This window comes from Apium graveolens, chromosome 7 (assembly GCF_009905375.1).
Source record: "Apium graveolens cultivar Ventura chromosome 7, ASM990537v1, whole genome shotgun sequence".
NCBI lineage: Eukaryota > Viridiplantae > Streptophyta > Magnoliopsida > Apiales > Apiaceae > Apium > Apium graveolens.
The window spans coordinates 264,587,985-264,607,305 of NC_133653.1; the positions used below are offsets into that span (position 1 = coordinate 264,587,985).

At 34.1% G+C, this 19,321-nt stretch overlaps 2 protein-coding genes across 2 annotated transcripts; one reads left to right on the forward strand and one right to left on the reverse strand.

Moving 5' to 3' along the window:
* The first annotated feature begins 526 nt into the window (after positions 1-526).
* On the forward strand, positions 527-15,693 carry LOC141672003 (RNA cytidine acetyltransferase 1-like). The gene is made up of 26 exons (XM_074478478.1): positions 527-787; positions 927-1,018; positions 3,231-3,402; positions 3,509-3,631; positions 4,776-4,949; positions 5,243-5,353; positions 5,437-5,570; positions 5,666-5,759; positions 6,604-6,702; positions 7,277-7,413; positions 7,573-7,670; positions 8,389-8,512; positions 8,597-8,684; positions 8,778-8,877; positions 8,964-9,016; positions 11,344-11,520; positions 11,648-11,685; positions 12,009-12,102; positions 12,659-12,838; positions 12,933-13,041; positions 13,127-13,199; positions 13,277-13,424; positions 13,681-13,809; positions 14,472-14,597; positions 15,104-15,169; positions 15,253-15,693. The coding sequence occupies exons 1-26, from the start codon at positions 683-685 to the stop codon at positions 15,517-15,519; spliced, it is 3,111 nt and encodes a 1,036-aa protein (XP_074334579.1). The 5' UTR covers positions 527-682; the 3' UTR covers positions 15,520-15,693.
* A 1,098-nt stretch (positions 15,694-16,791) lies between these two features.
* On the reverse strand, positions 16,792-19,015 carry LOC141670802 (ras-related protein Rab7-like). The gene is made up of 7 exons (XM_074476800.1): positions 18,899-19,015; positions 18,665-18,691; positions 17,994-18,093; positions 17,738-17,884; positions 17,551-17,631; positions 17,235-17,383; positions 16,792-17,090 (listed from the first exon to the last, which is right to left on the reverse strand). The coding sequence occupies exons 1-7, from the start codon at positions 18,949-18,951 to the stop codon at positions 17,024-17,026; spliced, it is 624 nt and encodes a 207-aa protein (XP_074332901.1). The 5' UTR covers positions 18,952-19,015; the 3' UTR covers positions 16,792-17,023.
* Between the last annotated feature and the right edge of the window lie 306 nt (positions 19,016-19,321).

The window sequence follows — 19,321 nt, forward strand, 5'->3', positions numbered from 1 at the left end:
TAAAGAATTGTTCTATGCAATGTTATGGGCGAAATTGAAAATCGGTACGCTAAAAATTATTGTAAAGTTTTTTGTCATCGACTAGCCAAAATTTAAAAAACAATCCATCTTTTTAGTAGTTTCCCTAAAATTATGTTTGCTTAATAAATACCTGGTTTTCTATTTGTTTTACAAATCATGCAGGGCGAGCTTGAAATTTATATTTAGTCAATTTATTTTTTGAAGTCCACCGAATTTTGAAAGATAAGCAAAGGTATGAATTGATCGGCAATCGAACTTGGACAATGATTTAAGTATGTATAAAATTTAAATTATTATTAAAAAATTATAATTATTTGTTGATAGGCAAACATAAATTTATGTTCCAAATAAAAACATTTAATTATTTTTAGAGTTGTATTTTTAATCAAGTAAAAATAATTTAGGATATAATTAACCGGTCCCTTGATGAACCGGACTCACACGGATGCATACACCGGCCGGTCCCCTAAAATCTGTGCCCTAAATTGCTAAAACCCTAACTTAAACCTCCCTGAAGCGCCAACACAATTAAAAAGCTCTTCCAATTAAAAACACACAGAGAGAGAGAAAGAGATTGAGAGAGAGAGAGAGAGGAGAGAAGAGAGATATATAGAGAGAGAAGGAGAGAAGAGAGAGATATATAGAGAGAGAGGAGAGAGAGATGAGGAAGAAAGTAGATGAACGAGTGAGAACTCTCATCGATAACGGCGTCAAAACTCGACACCGCTCCTTTTTCGTAATCATCGGTGACAAGTCTCGTGAACAGGTATTGTAGAATCTCAATAAATGAATGTTCGATAAATCAATAATCTCGATAAATTAATACATTTATCGTAAATTGTGTTGATTATATGTTTATGTTATTATGTTATATATGTAATTTTGATTTTGATTGTGTTTTACAGATTGTGAATCTTCATTATATGTTAAGTAAGGCGGTAGCGAAGTCGAGGCCGAATGTTTTGTGGTGCTATAGGGATAAACTTGAGCTTAGCAGGTTTGTGAATTTACTTGTTTATGATTTTCGAAATGTTTGAATTTAGGCAAATGATTGGTTATTAATTATTGATTGTTTGCAACATTGGCAACTTTGTACCGAGTTGGAAGTAGGATGTATGTAAAGCTTGATTCGTATGTGTCTTGAACTTTTTTAATGTTGGAGAATTAGCGAGGTGTTCTATTACATATTTGTCGGAATGATAAGAGGTTATTTTAGCTGGTTTTATTGTTTTGAGCTAGTATTTTGATTGGAAAGCTGAACCATCTACCGTACATAAAAGGTCAGGGTGCATAATATAAGTATGTTCCACTATCATATTTATCAAGGATGGCATGGATGAATAGTCGTTTGGATATGTTAATAAACCGTAAGTCCACTAATTACCTAACTGCGCTTAATAAGCGACGTATAGTATAATGCAATATATGGTTTTTTATGGACAAGACCCCATACACAAATATATATATATTTCCTAAGATTTTTTTAATGATAAAAGACAGATTCGTCAATATTGACTGAATCACACACTACACTTTACACTGGTTTTCCTAGTATAATATACTTCTATATTTTATTATTTGAAAACTTCACATGTTTTGTCAGGCTTAAGCCCTAGCTACAAGCTTGCGACTAGTAAGCATGTTTTGCCTTAGCTTTATAAGAAATTCTCATATGAAAAGAAGCCTCATCCACCTCTCTCAGTGCATTACACATCTTCAAAACACAATGAGATACAGTTTTAGAACATTGTTTTGGTTAACTACTATAATATTCTTGTATGAGTTAGATATCTCATATCTGCTCTGCTATATCATTACAACAAGATTTTCACATGATAAGAAGTCAATCAAGAAGATTACTTGCTTCAGTAACTTTTCCTGCAAATGATGTAAAAAAGTGAAGTGCGGCATTTAAAGAAACTGAGACATCATTAGAAGCCAGTTTACGGAAGCGGCCGCCAAGCTCTTCAAATCCTACCAAAAACTAGTTTTCTTGATACCCCTTCTTTAAAGATGATTAACAGATGAAGAAAGAAATTATCAAGTTCGTCTTTGTTAGTTTTGTTACGTTATATATATATTTTTTCATTGTTGTGAAAAAGATTACTCTCACATAGTTGGAAGTACAAATGTTGTTTGTATGTTATAGAGACATACTAGAACCACTGGTAAGGCTCCTTATATATTGGATCATACCTTCTCTGTTTCCACTATTTTTTGCAGTTTCTGTAGTTCAGTGTACTATAACTTCTATTTGATGGAAATGCAAACACATTATTTGTATAGTTTTGCTTTCAAAATACCATTTTCTAATTGTTCACTGCTCACTGATTGCCCATGAATTTGGAACTTTGCATATTTGAAAAATATTATCCTCAATACTATCAGATATTCTTTGTTTAGTTTATGCAGAACTGCTCTGTTTTTTCTTACTTTTCAGGTCTTCCTGCTATGTTTTTACTTGAAAGCCTGCTATGAACATTGAAACTGTTATCTCCTTTTTAGCATTAAAATTGCTTAAATCATGTTCATAAATTTGAAAATTGCAAGTTATAGTGTAAATTATTTGTTAGTTACAAAATTACAAGTTAAGTTACAGTTCATAAGATATTTTGTCTCTTCTCTCTTTCTATGCGTTCTCTTCAAGTCCTCATCCGTGGATAGGAGATACAAGGATCTGAAATGCTATATGTTGGTAGATGTTGAAAACTAGGAATCTAATTCATAAATATATATTATATTTGATTATAATTATCGGAGATCCATTAACTTACCTCGACTTAACGCTGTGACAACCATGGTTGTCTTGGGGTCGGGAACTCTTTAATGCCAATAAATTTTGTCTTGACTGTTTGTGGTCTTTTTTGGTTGTATCTTGTCAGTTACTAGAAATTTAAGCTACATGCATTTATGGTTGGGATTCGACAGTTACAAGCTTTTTGTTTTGGCCTTTCTAGAAATGAATTTATTTAGATATTTATCTTTTAGTATTTTGAACTTTGTGTTGCATATTCTCTGTTTCTTTTTCTATATTTTGATTTCTACTTACTTATGTTATTGAAAATTGAATGAGGCATGTTTCATGTAATATGTATGTATTTAGACCCAAGGTCCTGTTGCTTGACACTAATCATAGTTTCCTATGTTGTTTACACGTACATGATCTTCCAAGGGCAGTTAGTAAGGTTTGTGTAATTGTGTTTCTGCAGTCATAGGAAAAAGCGTGCCAAGCAGGTTAAAAAGCTAATGCAAAGGGGCCTTTTGGATCCTGAGAAGGTTGATGCTTTTTCACTTTTTGTGGAAACTGCGGGAATACAGTACTGCCAGTACAAAGATTCTGAAAGAATTTTAGGAAATACCTTTGGCATGTTGGTGTTACAGGTTGGTTACATATTTGAATTACCGTAGAGGTAAGTGCATATTGTGTTCAACTAGAGTTTTTTTGTGTATTTATAATAACTATATTTGTCGCCTTGTCCTCTTTTAGGATTTTGAGGCTATGACGCCAAATCTTCTTGCTAGAACTATAGAAACTGTGGAGGGCGGTGGACTGGTCATATTGCTGCTACGAAAGTTGGCCTCACTAACAAGTCTTTGCACTATGGTTATGGTAGGAATGTAGGAGCCAATGATCATCTTCGGCATATGTTCTACTCTTTTAACTCCTCACACAACTGTTATATACATCATTATATTTTTTGGATATAGTATACTGTATTGTACCATTTACATCCTGTACATGGTTGACTCCTGGTAAAAAAAAATTCTGGTTGCATAATTTCTCAAGTGCTAGTGCATGTTTAATTAACTGTCAATAACATGAACTGGTGGATTTGTGCCTGTTAGTCATTACCATATTTTGCAAGTTCATTTCCTCTATTCCCATCATTCTTGTTAGATTGTCAGGCATTGATTACTAGACATGTATGCACATTTAATTTAGTTTTTAAAGAACCTCATATCACAAAAATATCTGAGTGTTGTTATATTATAGGAGTATGTACCTAAAATATTTACTACTTACAATTGAAGGGTAGAATTTAGCATTATACTTCAAATATGTAGGAAAAGAATGTACCATGTACTATGCATCAGACATTTTAGTCTCATTTCTGACCTCTCCTGCATATCATGTATGTTCTGCAAGCTGTCCTTGAATTTCATTTCAGCTTTCAATATCTACATCCATCATGATCTAGCACTGCAAAGAACTGTTTGATAACATGTTCAGAGAGAGAAGTAGAATATTGGATAGGATTATTCTCATCCTTGTTGAGTAATATAAGAATTAAATTTAGACTAGAAAATGCAAATGTTTAATTCCAATTTTAAGACAACTGAACGAGCCATTTCAAACCTTTTTTTGAAATGATTTTCTGTTTCAAGTACCTCCTATTATCATCCATTGTTTAGCATTAATTAGAGCTGTCTGATTTGATGTTGTAGACTACAAATTATGTATTACTTGGTGCATTGGAAAACATATTTTATTACTACTAGAGTGAAAAATGCCAAGGAATGATAAGATATGAAGAGGTCTTGAGAATATTTGGGTTTGTTGCAGAAAATGGGTGTTTCATAGCCAACTAATACAATGATCTGTGAAATGTTCTGGTTTCATTTTAGGGCTTAAGGTTTTAAAAAGCACCGATACATTGTGTTTAAACTTCCGGAGTTGTCTGTAATAAGATGCATGCTATATCTCTAAAATAATGGTAATTACTGTAATGTATACATATTTGGATTAAATGCAGGATGTTCATGAGAGGTATCGTACAGCATCTCATTCTGAAGCTACTGGACGGTTCAATGAACGCTTTTTACTGTCACTCACGTCATGCAAAGCGTGTATAGTTATGGATGATGAGCTAAATATTCTACCTGTTTCTTCCCATATGAAATCAATTACCCCAGTTCCAGTCAAAGAGGTAATTTGCATGATTATGAATCTGCGTTGTTGTAAATTAATCATGCGAACATGTGTTTAATGGATACTAGGGTATTGAAATGCAAAAGTTGCTCTATCTGATTTCTTTTATAAAAGAATATGCAGTGGTGGTTTTACAAAAGGGGAGAGAGAGTCTTGATAGTTACAGTTTGTTAAGTATGGATTGTCACTGTCAACCTTATCAGTGATAAACTTTTACTGTCTGCAAAATGCAAATGTGTTAACAGTGTTTTGTAAAATTGTAATATTGTTTTTTATTTGTGGAAATGCAAGGACTCGGAGGGACTCTCAGAAGCTGACAAGGACCTGAAGGATTTGAAAGATCAATTACATGATGACTTTCCTGTTGGTCCGTTGATTAAAAAATGTCGTACACTAGACCAGGTTGAATTTGTTTATTTGATCTGCATGGTAGTGTCAATTAATTTATTATATATCTGCCTTGACTTACTAAAACAACTAAACAGGGCAAAGCAGTGATTACATTTCTTGATGCAATTTTGGATAAAACACTTCGAAGCACTGTTGCTTTGCTTGCTGCTCGTGGTCGTGGAAAGTCTGCAGCACTTGGTCTTGCAATTTCTGGAGCCATTGCTGCAGGGTATTGCATGACACTACTTATATGATTCGATACATTATTACTTTACATGTATATTCATCCCTTTGTTATACACTAATGCAAGATCTACTTTGTAGGTATTCCAATATCTTCGTTACTGCACCTAGCCCTGAGAATCTGAAAACTTTGTTTGAGTTCATATGCAAGGGATTTGATATGCTGGATTATAAGGTGTGTTCTATTAGTTAATATGCATCAAATTATCATTCTGTAAAAATGTATTTCCATGTTATAACTACTGAAAGGAGAATGGAGTAGTGAAAGGGTAGACAACACACTGTTGACACTTCAGAACTGCATTATTCGTGTTCACGTTGCAACACAATTCAATTTTGGATTGTTGATTAATTCATGTATGTATTTGAAATAGGATGGATGAGTGTTAAAAAATTTTTGCAACACGCTTCCAGATGATGAACAGGATACTGAATAAAATTAGAAAAGCATTAAACATATAATTAGAAATTATATTCAGCTAAGACTTATGGCCTTTTTTGTGGATTATGGGGTTCTTCTCCTAAGATTTTAGGGTTCTTCTCCTAAGATTTTACAAAAAAATAGTGATTGTGTTTTTTTCTTTAACAACCTTTAGTATTGTGTTTTTTATTTTGAAATATTGTGCATTCCTGACTGGAGTACAGCTCCGTGAGAACAAAGTACAAATAAATAGCTGACTTGATGGTGAACAAGTGATGTCGAGTGTATGTCCACTTGTTTTCTTATTACTCTTCTGATGGCCTTGAATTTGATATTATATGATATTTATTAAGTTTGTCTTAACCGGATCAGGAGCAGTAATTAATATCCCAGTGGCTGTTCCTTCAATTCTCCCAAGCACTGTTAGTTTTATATTTTTAAATTGATTATATGTTTATTAATAATCAAATTTAATTGTTTTCTGCATTTAAGAATTGGATGCTTGATGTTAAATTTTAGCAGTCAAACGAAAGAGAGATCCATTTGACATTTTTTAAGCTGTATTATTTATCAGTCCAATTACAATATTTGTTTATAGGAGCATTTGGATTATGATATTGTGCAAAGCAACAATCCAGATTTCAAGAAAGCCACTGTGAGAATCAATGTTTACAGACAACACAGACAAACGATTCAGGTTGATTTACATAACTTATAATGTGCTTTACAAAACACACACATAGATGTTATGATTGTTGTATGGTATGGATCTTCTTAATGGAATTTTGCTTCTGTTTTTCTATTATTTCTTAATTAGTAGTTATTGAGTGACCTAAGAAGCACGATTATGGAATCCATAAGAGGAAGGAAATCCTGCCCTTTACCTCCAAAGTTATATGTTTGACGTTTTCTCCTGCTAAATGAATCTGTTTAATAAACCTAATTTTGCTAGGTGCATGTAGGGTGCATATCCTCAGTTAGTGTTTTATATGTGTGTATTTTCGGCATTTTACTACATGAAAATAAGATTTCCAGTTATGAACTATAAACTCTTACATTTTACAAGCATATAACCTGTGCTAAGCATATATAATTCAGTTAATATGTGTTTTCATTTTGTGGACAGAATTTTAATAGAAAAATAATAACAATCAATATAACAATATGTACATCTTCAATTAACCCTGTATGGATGTATTTACAAAAAAATAAGCTCCAAGTGTCTCTAAATCGCTATAATCGTAAAAGATCTACCAAATGCTTCCTTGCAGTATATACAACCACACGAACATGAAAAGCTTTCCCAAGTTGAACTGCTGGTGGTTGATGAAGCTGCAGCAATACCGTTGCCAGTTGTGAAGTCGTTGCTTGGTCCTTACCTGGTCTTTCTTTCTTCTACAGTTAATGGGTATAGTAAATTTGCTCGATTGTTTATCACTTTATGTTGGTTGTATCTAACAATCAACCATTTATACTCAGTTTTTGAAATTAAATGTCTTTATTCTTGGATACAATCGACGCTGATGCTCCATTTACATTCATGAATGTACTTTTTCCTATCTTAAAGTTATGAAGGCACGGGGAGGTCCTTATCGTTGAAACTACTGCAGCAGTTGGAGGAGCAAAGCCGTGTCTCAACCAAAAGCTCTGAAAGCTCTCTTTCTGGTATTCGTGAATTTTATGTTGTTCATGAAATAAAATATTCCTTTTGATTGTTAATTAGTGGCAACTATTTTGGGGAAAAAAATTGTTTTGAACTAGGTGCTGGTACTAGAAAGTGCTAACTTCTTTTATACCAATAAATAGGCATCTTGCTTCAAAGTGCTCCTTAACAAGCCAATTAACTTTACTTTTCAAACTTATGGTCCTTTTTCTTGATTGCCATGCTTGTTTTGTTTAAGGGCCTAGATCGCTAGCGTTCAAGTTATAAGCCTAAAATTATGTAAAATTATATTTGTTAATTAAGAACTTACAAATCAAAACAGATTTATAAGTTGAGCATATGCCAAAGGTTTTATGTACTTTTTTAATTTGGGATTTTGACTAAAAATAATCAATCTTATACTCACGGCATATCACTTTTCAGTACTTTGTTAAATGTTATCATTTTTACGTTTAACTTAAAAGTTGTAGACTGTTCATTTCATTACCAGTCACATATTATGGGTTAATTTTAATTATTGTAAATAGGACTAGTTAATTGAAGAAATAATGTACGTGGGTCATTCTCTAAAGCATGAATTCAGAGAAGTGCTTGTCTGAGTCGCTTGGTTCGTCTACTGATTAATTATTTGTAGAGACTGTATACTGTAAACATGAAGTATATAATTTTGTAGATTCTGTTGTATTGAAGTGTCTCATGATCTGTTGACTGTTAATGTAGGTCGTCTTTTTAAGAAGATTGAATTGGCTGAATCTATTAGATATGCATCTGGTGATCCCATTGAGTCTTGGCTTCACACGTTACTTTGTTTGGACGTAACCAGCTATATTCCCAATATCAGCAGGTTTGAACCCTGTTATGTAAACTAGAAGCATAGGGTACCTGCTTATTTCTTTTTATTGACAACATCACTTCCTGGTGCATATAGGTTGCCTTCACCCAGTGAATGTGATCTTTACTATGTTAATCGAGATACACTTTTTTCTTATCACAAAGATAGCGAGTTATTTTTACAGGTAATGAAACTTTTCTAGCATGTAAACTCTTTTGTTAATGTTATCTACATTTCTATACTGAACCTTTTTGCCTATGTATTTTAATTATTTCAGCGGATGATGGCTCTCTATGTTGCTTCTCACTACAAAAACTCTCCAAATGATTTACAATTAATGGCTGATGCCCCTGCTCACCACTTATTTGTGTTGCTTGGTATTTATTGCGTCTGTTTATCTTATAGTTTTTCTCGAACTATCATTATTCAACCAGATATGTTTACTTGGTAACATTTGTGGCAGGCCCTGTTGATGAATCAAGGAACCATCTTCCTGATATTCTCTGCGTTCTTCAGGTAGACTTTTTTTGGCTAAATTGTTTAAAATTTAAGTTTGATATTGACTCATAGTGCCTCATATGACAATGCCTGCTTTCGCCCGTTGTGGTTTTGATTATTGTATATTGTTGTGGAATGATCTTTTGGAATGAAGCCTAAATTCTTTGCAATCATGCGTGTGGCATTTTGTTTTCTTTACTATTGTGTTGTTTTATTCCCCGGCCTTCCACAGTTCTTTTTTTGGGGTGAGGAAATGAGTCTGGCGTGCAGCGGCTAAAACAATGGGGACTTTTCCAGATTTATTAATTGCCATTGGTTAAAGATTTTTAAAGAAAACTATCTCCATTTCAGTTGACAGAAATAATATTTTGTTTTCACATTGCTGTTGAGCAATGCTATGAGACACTTTATTTCCCTTGTTTCCATTTTTGTGCTTGGTGAAAGTATTGCTGCTAGAACTCCATTATATCTTATTCCATTCTCAGGGTTTTGACTATTTATAGTTGAATTTGTTTACAATGTGAGACCAAAATTCCTTAATGAAGAATTGGACTTGTATTGCTTTTAAGATTTAATAACATGCAAAGTTTAGTGAAATTAAATGGATTACATTAGGTATAGTTATTGGCGACGACTGACATGCACCACTAGGGTAATGCATTCCTTATATTAAAACAATTTCATGGCCCATGATATCATCCCACGTATAGCCTTGGATATTCTTGATCTATCTTTCACCCGTGCTAACATGACATGTGGAATTTGAGCTTTATACAGAAGCATATCTGCCCGATAGATTTTTTTTATACAAAAGCATAGCATCTGAGCCAATTATTAGTATCCATTATTTGATAAATCTTGGGTGAGCGAGAATCAAGTCCATGACCGAAGATAAACCCTTATCACTAGGCTATCCAATCATGCTCTATAGTCTATATCATAAGTTGTATTAGAAGTACTAATTTCCCATAGAAAATTCATAATGTCCTTGTCTGATATATTTTCCTACTCATAGCTCCGAGTTTCCTCAAATGGATTATACCATCCTCCAATGCCTGAAATATTGTGGCTGGGCCACACTTTAACGTTTTGTGTTCCCACCCATTGGGCACTAATTTACGCTACCCTTTCCAGATCTAAACCTTCTCATTTTAAACTTTTAGCAGAATTCAAATTAAGGTTTATTTTATTGTCCAAATAATAAATGTAGGTCATCTTGTCCCACCACAAGGCATCAGAAGTGATGATTTTTCCAAAATTAGTAAAAATACTCAATTTGTACACTTATAAGCATATTCCTGGGTAAAATGTTTTGATGTACTTAAGGTCTACATATTTCGGGTAGATCTAATTTTAGTTATTATCTATTCTGTTGAATTTGATATGTGCTTCTTTCATTACAATTCTGTAACTATGTTTGGATAAATGAGTAGTTGTTTGAGTTGTCTCATCCAACGAGGACTTGAGATCCTGTCTAAAGTACAACGAACATACTAAACTTGCCCAATTCTACATCCAGTTGCCATTCATAAGTTTTCCCTTGCATACATATGAGAGCCAAAAAAGACATCCTTCAAAGCGTGATGTAGATAATGTGCAAGAGTCGAAGGATAATGATTCAATTTACATGATGCTAATCCTTATTGAATGCGCTGGTGGTTTATTTTTATCGGGGTTTAATTTTCAGTTATATGTTAATATATTAAGGATCCACCGATCCACATATGTGTGTGCACATGTTACGATGATGGTGTACAAGACCAAGTTACTGAAAGTCCGAAACCCTGGATGTACTTGTAATGTCAAAAAAAAATTGTCATTTTTCTTAAGCTAGGAATTGTTGTCTAATATACTTTGTGTCAGGAATTGGTGGTTCCTGAACTAGTTTTGTTACTGTTTTTGGTATTTTCTTGTTATATAAGAGAGATAACAACTAGATATAGCAGAGAATCAGATCGAGACATTAGAATAGAGGCAGAAACAGAGAGATAGAGTCAGAAATTGTAGAGAGAGAGACAGAAAGAGTAACTTGAAGAAGATAGATTTCTAGAGAGAGAAACCCTAGAGAGAGAAGAGAGAGACTTGTGGAACAAGTTCCATTTTCATATATTCATAATGCATAATAGAAAATACAACTGAGTAGATCTATTTGTAGACTCTATTAACTTGTTATACTAATTTGTAATGAAAAGACACAATTACCCTTACTACTACTATCCCTACTCATATTACTATAGACTTCTACTTAAGCTGATTCCTGACACTTTGACATTCCCATTCTCTTACTTGAGTCAGCAAAATGATGATTAAAAACATTTTAAGATTTTTTTATACATGATCTGCAGGTTTGTCTTGAAGGACAGATACCTAGTAGTTCGGCCAAAAAAAGTTTATCTGAGGGTCATCAGCCCTATGGAGACCAAATTCCTTGGAAATTTGCAGAGCAGTTCAGGGACACGGTATTTCCAACTCTCTCAGGTGCTCGTATTGTGCGCATAGCCACACATCCAAATGCAATGAAGGTAAAATTCTCTCTAAGCAGAACAGTTTTGTTTAAAAATTTTACTCATAAAATAGATACTAAATCTTTAATTAAACCCTTTAAAATAACTTTCAATTTGACCCTCCCATTAACAACTTTTCGTACAGCTTGGATATGGTTCGACGGCTGTGGAACTTTTGACAAGGTAAACTAGTTTTATCTTTTACTTGATCCTTGTCGCGGGGTAAAATATACTGTACGGCGGCTCTGTTATTTTATTAGTGTGGCAAAAAAATTCTTAGAAATATGTTATAAGTTCTATTAAAAATTTGATTATAATAATGAAACCAATGTATGTACATGCATTTGTTAATTTCAAGTGTTATTCTATTCCTTTAAATCATGTTTAAATGCTTTTTGATAAAATTGTGCAGTCCAAGTGCTTTTACATGCATTCTACGTGCTGCTGGCATATCTGTTGGATACTTGTAGGATTGATGTGTAATAATATAAAATTTCTGTTCCCAGGTATTTTGAAGGACAATTCACTACTATATCTGAAGTTGATGATGAATTTGCCTCCGAGCCTTTGCATATGAGAGTTACCGATGCTGCAGAGCAGGTTCACTCTATTACCTAATTTTTCTTCTTTTGGGTAGTGTGTAGTCTATATTTGAATGATTATGTATTGACTTTCAACTTCTTAAAAAGAGAAGAAAATTGGTTTGTCATATTGGACGTTGATCCAATCTTCACGTTATACATTTATTCATATGAAAAGCCCCAAGTTGTAGTGATGGCAAATGTGCATGTTTCCTTATTGGTGGATAAGAGGTGAAAGTTTATTCTTCCTTTTGCTCGAATCCTATAATTAGGTCAATGATTTTTCTTTGTGGAGCATCTATGCACTACAGGAAGATAGATAACTAAGCGCTGGAGTGTAGCTTCCATGACTTTACTCTTCCCATATTAATGCCTTTAAAATAGAAATTTATATCAAATTCTTTTTTTTTCTTGGGTTTTTTCTATTATGATCTTTTGTAGTGGGTGGGGGGGGGGAGGATGTTTCTGGTTGGCAGTTTTGATGCCTTCGATGATTCATTTTATATGAATTGATTGATATGTTTCTGATAGTTGTGAATTAGCATCTTTGTTTGATGCCAACTGCATCCTTGCAGGTTTCATTACTAGAAGAAAATATAAAACCTAGGACAGACCTTCCTCCGCTGCTTGCACATCTACGTGAACGAAGACCTGAAAAGCTCCATTATCTTGGTGTCTCCTTTGGGCTTACTCTGGATTTACTTCGCTTTTGGAAGAAACAGAAATTTGCGCCATTTTATGTTGGTCATAATCCAGTTAAGATCTTTGTTTCCACATATTTTTTTGGGGGGGGGGTTTAGATAATGATCAGATAAATGACCAGTAAATCTGTTTTTTTTTTGGTACCAGAATGCTGTTACAGGTGAGCACACTTGTATGGTTCTGAAGCCACTAGATAATGATGATATTGAAACTAGTGGAACAGATGAATGGGGTTTTTTTGGTCCTTTCTACCAAGGTGGGCATATTCTCTAAGCAGGATCGTGTTTGATTTAATATCCTGTCATTCCTTATTAAGATTGTTGCTTTCTATATGTTATTAGATTTCAGGAAAAAGTTTACATGGCTACTGGGTTCTTCTAGCTTTCGTACAATGGAATACAAGCTTGCGATGAGGTCCAAGTCTAATTACAAATGTCTGTATGAAATTTTTGTTTAGTTGTCAATTATGCTCATTGTACCCTGGATCACAGTGTGCTGGATCCAAAGATCAACTTTTCAGATATGGAGCCAACTTCATTACCTACAAGGGAATCATCATATCTGTTTAATCATGTTTTATCGGGTTACAGTATGGCTCGGCTTACGGACTATGTGAACAACCTTATTGATTTTCTTTCGGTAAGATCTCCTAATGATTGCTAGGTCAAATCCTTTTTCCCGTCATTTTAGTTTGTTCTGGGTCCTGGGTTATTGGAATTTATTTTATTCAGAAAGCCCAAAACTGCGGGGTCTTTTGGAAGTTCTATACGAATTGTAAACATGGTTTCTTTTTTGGGTAAATTATGATCAGAATGCAATATTACTGGAAATTACCTCTGGAATACAATGTACATTTCCCTTTTTCTTTTCCTGTAGTAATCTTATTTTTCTGCAGATCTCATATCTTGAACCCATCCTTGCAACTCTGTACTTTGAGGAAAAACTTCCAGTTACTCTGTCATATACCCAGGCTTCTGTATTGTTATGTATGGGATTGCAGAGACAAGAACTCTCATATGTCGAGGTTTGCATTTTGACTTCTTTGTAAGCTATTACTCCCTCCGTCCCAAAAAGTATGACTCTGTGACTTTTTCATGTATCTTATGCATGAAAAGTCGAAGAGTTGTACGTTTTGGAACGGAGGGAGCATTTTTCGATTTTCCGGTTGCGATTTACTAAATTATATCCTAATGTTCCTAGTAATCATTTATCAATCAAGATGTTGGAATTACATTCACATATACTAGAATGCTCCCCTTCAATTTTTGAACATTTTTTTTTATTTTACTATTGGTCAGATGGCAGTTCTAGCAAATATCATATATAACATTAAATGTGAATTAAAATAATATTCTTGAATCATCAGACTGTATTTCCACATTTATTGTGTTTGTTTACTATTTTTTTTTATTAACAAGTTATTTTTCCACAAGTCACTTGCCCCTGGACTATAGGGTTACTATATCCATAGATGTTATCTGCATGTTCATTTTATACTGTCGTATGGTAGTTAGGTCCACAATTGCTCATTCTGGCCTGGGTGGATTGCTCAGTGTTTGAGAATAAACTCTCAACCCCTCTATGATCTTAATGTGTTATATGTATCTTAGATTGTTCTATGGGTATTATAATCGGTAGCTAGTATCAACATTGGTTTATCATATTCTGCTTGTATTTGTTTAACAGGGAGCAATGAACTTGGAAAGGCATCAAATATTGTCAATGTACATAAAGACTATGAAGAAGTTTCACAAGTATTTAACTGGTATTGCCACCAAGGAGATTGATTCAGTTCTACCTCGACCCAAGGAAGTAAGTATATAGTTATTTTATGTCAGTTGTATGGTACGGGAGCTATTTTAGTAAATTTTCTGAATGAGTTAAGAGTCTCCCATGATATTACTGGGATAGACGGTCTAGTATTCTTGGCTCTAAGGTTCTGAAGTTGGAATGCACTAAAACTTTACCGTTGGAAGGTTCACCTGTCGATGGATATGATCACTTGAACTACCTTCTGAATAAATGTAGAATAACTAGTGAAACATGTAATAAGAACTTGAAGTAGACAGCGGTCCTTATCCTACTGTCACCATGAACAAGTTTCATTCTGGTTTTTGAAACTTAATGGCTGACATGGTATATTTTGGATTTCTGTTTTACTTTACTAGAAACGGAGCATAGTTTCTTCTCATGTCTTGGCATTGCTATTAGATAGCACTTTACTAGGGTAATATGGGTATCTAGTATTTGCAGTTGTCCTTGCCGTATTATTTTCAACTACAGCCACAATTGTAGTAATTGTTCGCTTTTGTTGCCAGATTTCTATGAAACCTCATGCAATATCCTTGGATGAAGATCTAAATGATGGTGCCAAGCAAGTCATGGTATGCTTGCGTTCCTTGGACGAATATCTTATGTTATTTGGTTTATTAAATTAGGTGTACTAATTACAAGTTTAATCTTTTAGAATGAGATGAAAGCCAAGATGGATGATGCCACATTAAATCCAGAACACCTCCAAAAGTATGCCATTGAAGTTGATTTTGGAAGCGCGCTGAAGAATGGTAGCGGGAAGATACCTTCAAGTGGTCTTGTCAGTGTAAAATCCAGTAGAAGCGCAGTAGAAAAACAAGGAAAAAGAAAAGAAAGCCAAGAAAAGGAAAAGAAGCATGGTTCAAGATCAAACAAGAAGAGGAAGTCTTCCCCAGGGGCTAGGGCTAAGTTTGAAGATTAAAATTGTAATCGTGGCTTGCAAAGCTCAAAGGAGAAAACACGAGTATCTGTTTGGGTGGCAGATTGGCAGTTGTGCTATCTACTGTAGGAATAGTTGTCTCAATTTTGTAAGCTGTAATTTATGCTATATCTCATACACCTGTGAAATGTAATTCAAAGAAAGTTTCCCTTGCCATTGCATCTATTTTTTTAATGAAGATAACCAATATATAGTTAATTTTAATTACCGAAAAATAATTTTGTTTTTAAATACAGTGGTTCTAACTCAGGAATTTTGAAGATGCACTTTCTAGTTTAACAGGGGAAGAAAGGACATTCTGTTTTCACAGTTGCATCTTATGACTTCAAAGGTTCAAGGAAGTGTTGAACTTTGGAACCCTTTGTTGCACATCTGTTAGTTTTTGGCCAGTTATATCTATTAGTTTTTATAAACTTGAGAAGGGTGATTTTATTTCAGCAAAGCATAGGGCACAATGTTTTACTGTTGGAATCTGATCTCATAATCTTTTTTTTCTTTGCTAAGTTGTGCGCCTCCAGGGAGAAGTGGTTTGTCCGAAGCAGCCTTATACAATTCATGGGAGGTGTAATAGCTAATAGCTAACAGATATGAAAATCCGGCAACCGCCATGGTTAGACCAACTAAGCTCCGGCAGCATCTAAGGCTCTTGGAAAGATTCTAATCCCCGACAAGGAAGAAGAGAAAAGAAAACAGTAAGAATTCTTTTTCGGTGATGTTCTCGAGTAATCATAGCAGTTTTTTTCTTCTCTACTAGGTAATCAGCACTACTTGTAACTTTGGAAATGTTGGTCGAATGAGCATTTATGTTTAAAAATTTTAGCCTTAGGTATACATCAATCAATTCCTGAAGATTCCGCAGATTATTAGTTAAAACACTAGAATCAGTAGATGTGAGTGATTTGAACTTGTAGAGAATCTAGAGGAATATTTGTTTTCTTGATTCTCTATATCGAGCATAGTCCATCAAGTTTATTGATATCAGATGCAGCAATGTCTTTTGGGGGCATGCTTTTGTATTTTCTCCGGCTTTCTTCCAATATCTTCAATGTGCTTTACAAATTTGTTATGGAATAGTCAAAAACTGAATTCTGGTTCCGCAAATTTTTCTGACTTGCGTTTCTAATGTTATCATGATTTCTTTTATTCTCTTTCAGCGACTAATATTTCCAAGCCTTAGTTTAGCGGATATCCCAGTCCTTAAGGCCGAGTTTTCGAGTTTTTGTTATGGCATTGTGTGCAACTTGAACAACAATGTAAATAAACAGATATCCATACCTCACTTGTATTTAATTTTTGACTTCATCCATGCTCCTGTTTTTACACTTGTGAATTAAGAAGAATAAATTGGCCTACTCTTCACACTTTTTTGAACTTGTAAATCAAAAAAATAAATAATTATAAATTAGCCGTGTCTAATAATACATGATCCATAACAATGTGCAGCCTCCACCTCGCCTGAACTCTACAGTACCCACTTTCTCAGACTTTAACATGCGCAACCTCCACGTCGTTCCTCTGTTTCTGAAACTGTTGTAGGGATTCTTTGAAAATAACTGTGCTTGCGAAAAACAAACAATTAGCAAGTAGCTAGGTCAAGCAAAGAGTTAATTTGTTTAACATTTGGTCTATGTTGTTTTATTCATGTTATTGATTATGTGTTTATTTTTTGTGTCAACTTATTTACTGCAGATACTTACATGTCCTGATCACGGTGTTCAGCAGCAAGTGCAGTTTGTGCAACACACAAGAATGCATCATGCACATTGTAGCCCTCTTTCGCGGATGTCTCAAAGTATGGTATATTTCCTCTTGAATCACACCAGTCCCTGGCTACCTTTTCCGAGACCTGCAGAAATTTTGCAGTTTAACTTCTTTTACATTTACAATGAAAATCGTCTTTTTGTCCCTTCATCTTGTCTAATTTAGACTTTGAGCACAAGTAATTGTGCAGTGCGTTTGGTATAACTAAGTTGTTTTAAATGCACGAGTCGAGGTAAAAGAATGAATTCTTACTGCTCGGCTGTTCCCGCCATCTATGTCCACTTTGTTCCCCAGCAACACAAATGGAAACAACTCCGGATTAATTGGATCTGCCTGAATTGTAAATAACGAAAAATAAGCCACTCTTCTCATGTCAAACGACTAATCGCTTTCAGATGAAACAAGAGCTAAATAAGCATGAACATCAACAACCAATTACCTGTCTAAGAAAATCTTGATGCCAGGTTTGGAGCGTTTCAAATGTTTTATGTATGTTAACATCATAAACAAGAATGCAGCAATCTGCCCCTCTATAAAACGAGACGCCAAGGCTGTGAAACCTTTCTTGCCCTGCCGTGTCCCAAATCTGAGCAGTTCATGTTTCAAACTTGTCATACCAGCTTGGCTAACATTGTCTATATATACTGAACCGAAAAAAGTGGTTGGAATTTAAGTGTTTAAACAGCAGTTCTCACCTGCAGAGTAACCAGCTTATCATCAATTTGCAACTCCTTAGTTACAAAATCAGCTCCAATTGTTGCTTTATATTGTTGACTGAACTTGTTGTACACATATCTAGGAGTGTAGGTTAAGAAACTCAACAGAGGAAGAGGGTTGGGTTGGATACAAGGTTCCAATCCTTGGTTTTAGTTTTTTTTTTATAACAAATACATGATTTGTAATCTTGTAAAGCAAACCAAACATATATCTCACTCGAAAGTAGAGAACAGGGAATGTCAAATTTACGCAGCCCTTGCCCCTACTCATAAAAGGAGAAAGGTAGTAAATAAATGATCATTAAATAGTTATAATCATATATTAGCCCTAAACTACAAAGAAAAGCAATAGGCAAAACATGAAGTTTATTTGTCATCCAACGTGCTTCAATCTAATATAGCATTTAATCTTGTTAACCTCACAACATTTTACTCACAAGTCACAACATGATAAGATTTCCGTACATCTCACCCTCGTAACTTACTTTCGACGGGTCATAATGTTCCATATACAAATCAAGACAAGGAAAACTTTCTGAGACAATTGCACATGACAAAATACTTAAAAACAGATTGTAAATGATAAAAAACTCAAAATGTAACAAACTTAAGAACACCCTACAAATCAAACAACAAACTAATAAGGATACTTATTCATCAAAGATGTCTTTCCCACCCTGAAATGCATAAATAAGAGAGCAAGAATCAAGAACTTATTTTTTTCGCTACTTAAACACACTTACACACCCACCTTGTATTTGACAAGGTTCAAACCTCGACATTCCGTAAAGGTAGCGAGTTATACCAGGAGCTATAGGGTAAGAATCAAGAACTTGCATATAAAAAAACAAGAAAATGTAAACATAAAGATTAGTAAAACATACCCACTATCACCAAGAACAATGACCTTAAGCAAACTTCTCTGTGGAGTCAACATGATTATCAACTACTCAAAAAAATCAATGTGAAAAAAAAATGCAACTTCAAGAAAATGAAAGTTTGTGATGAATATATGTGAGTCATTGCTGACTTGTCTGAAAGTTGACAAAAACATAAATTGACAGGTTGTGTAATGCTAATGATATCAATCATTTTAGTGTTGTTATTTGTTAGTATCATTTCTTTAATGCACTTGTTATTGGGTTTAACTATAATTATGCAAGTATCGTGCATCCCACATATGTGTTACATGTGTACATGACAGTTCAGTCTTGATATTAATTTTTTCCTAATTAATAATAGGCCTAATTATAACTGAATAATTTGGTCTATGTGTACAGAATACAGATAGATCAGGATAGATATAA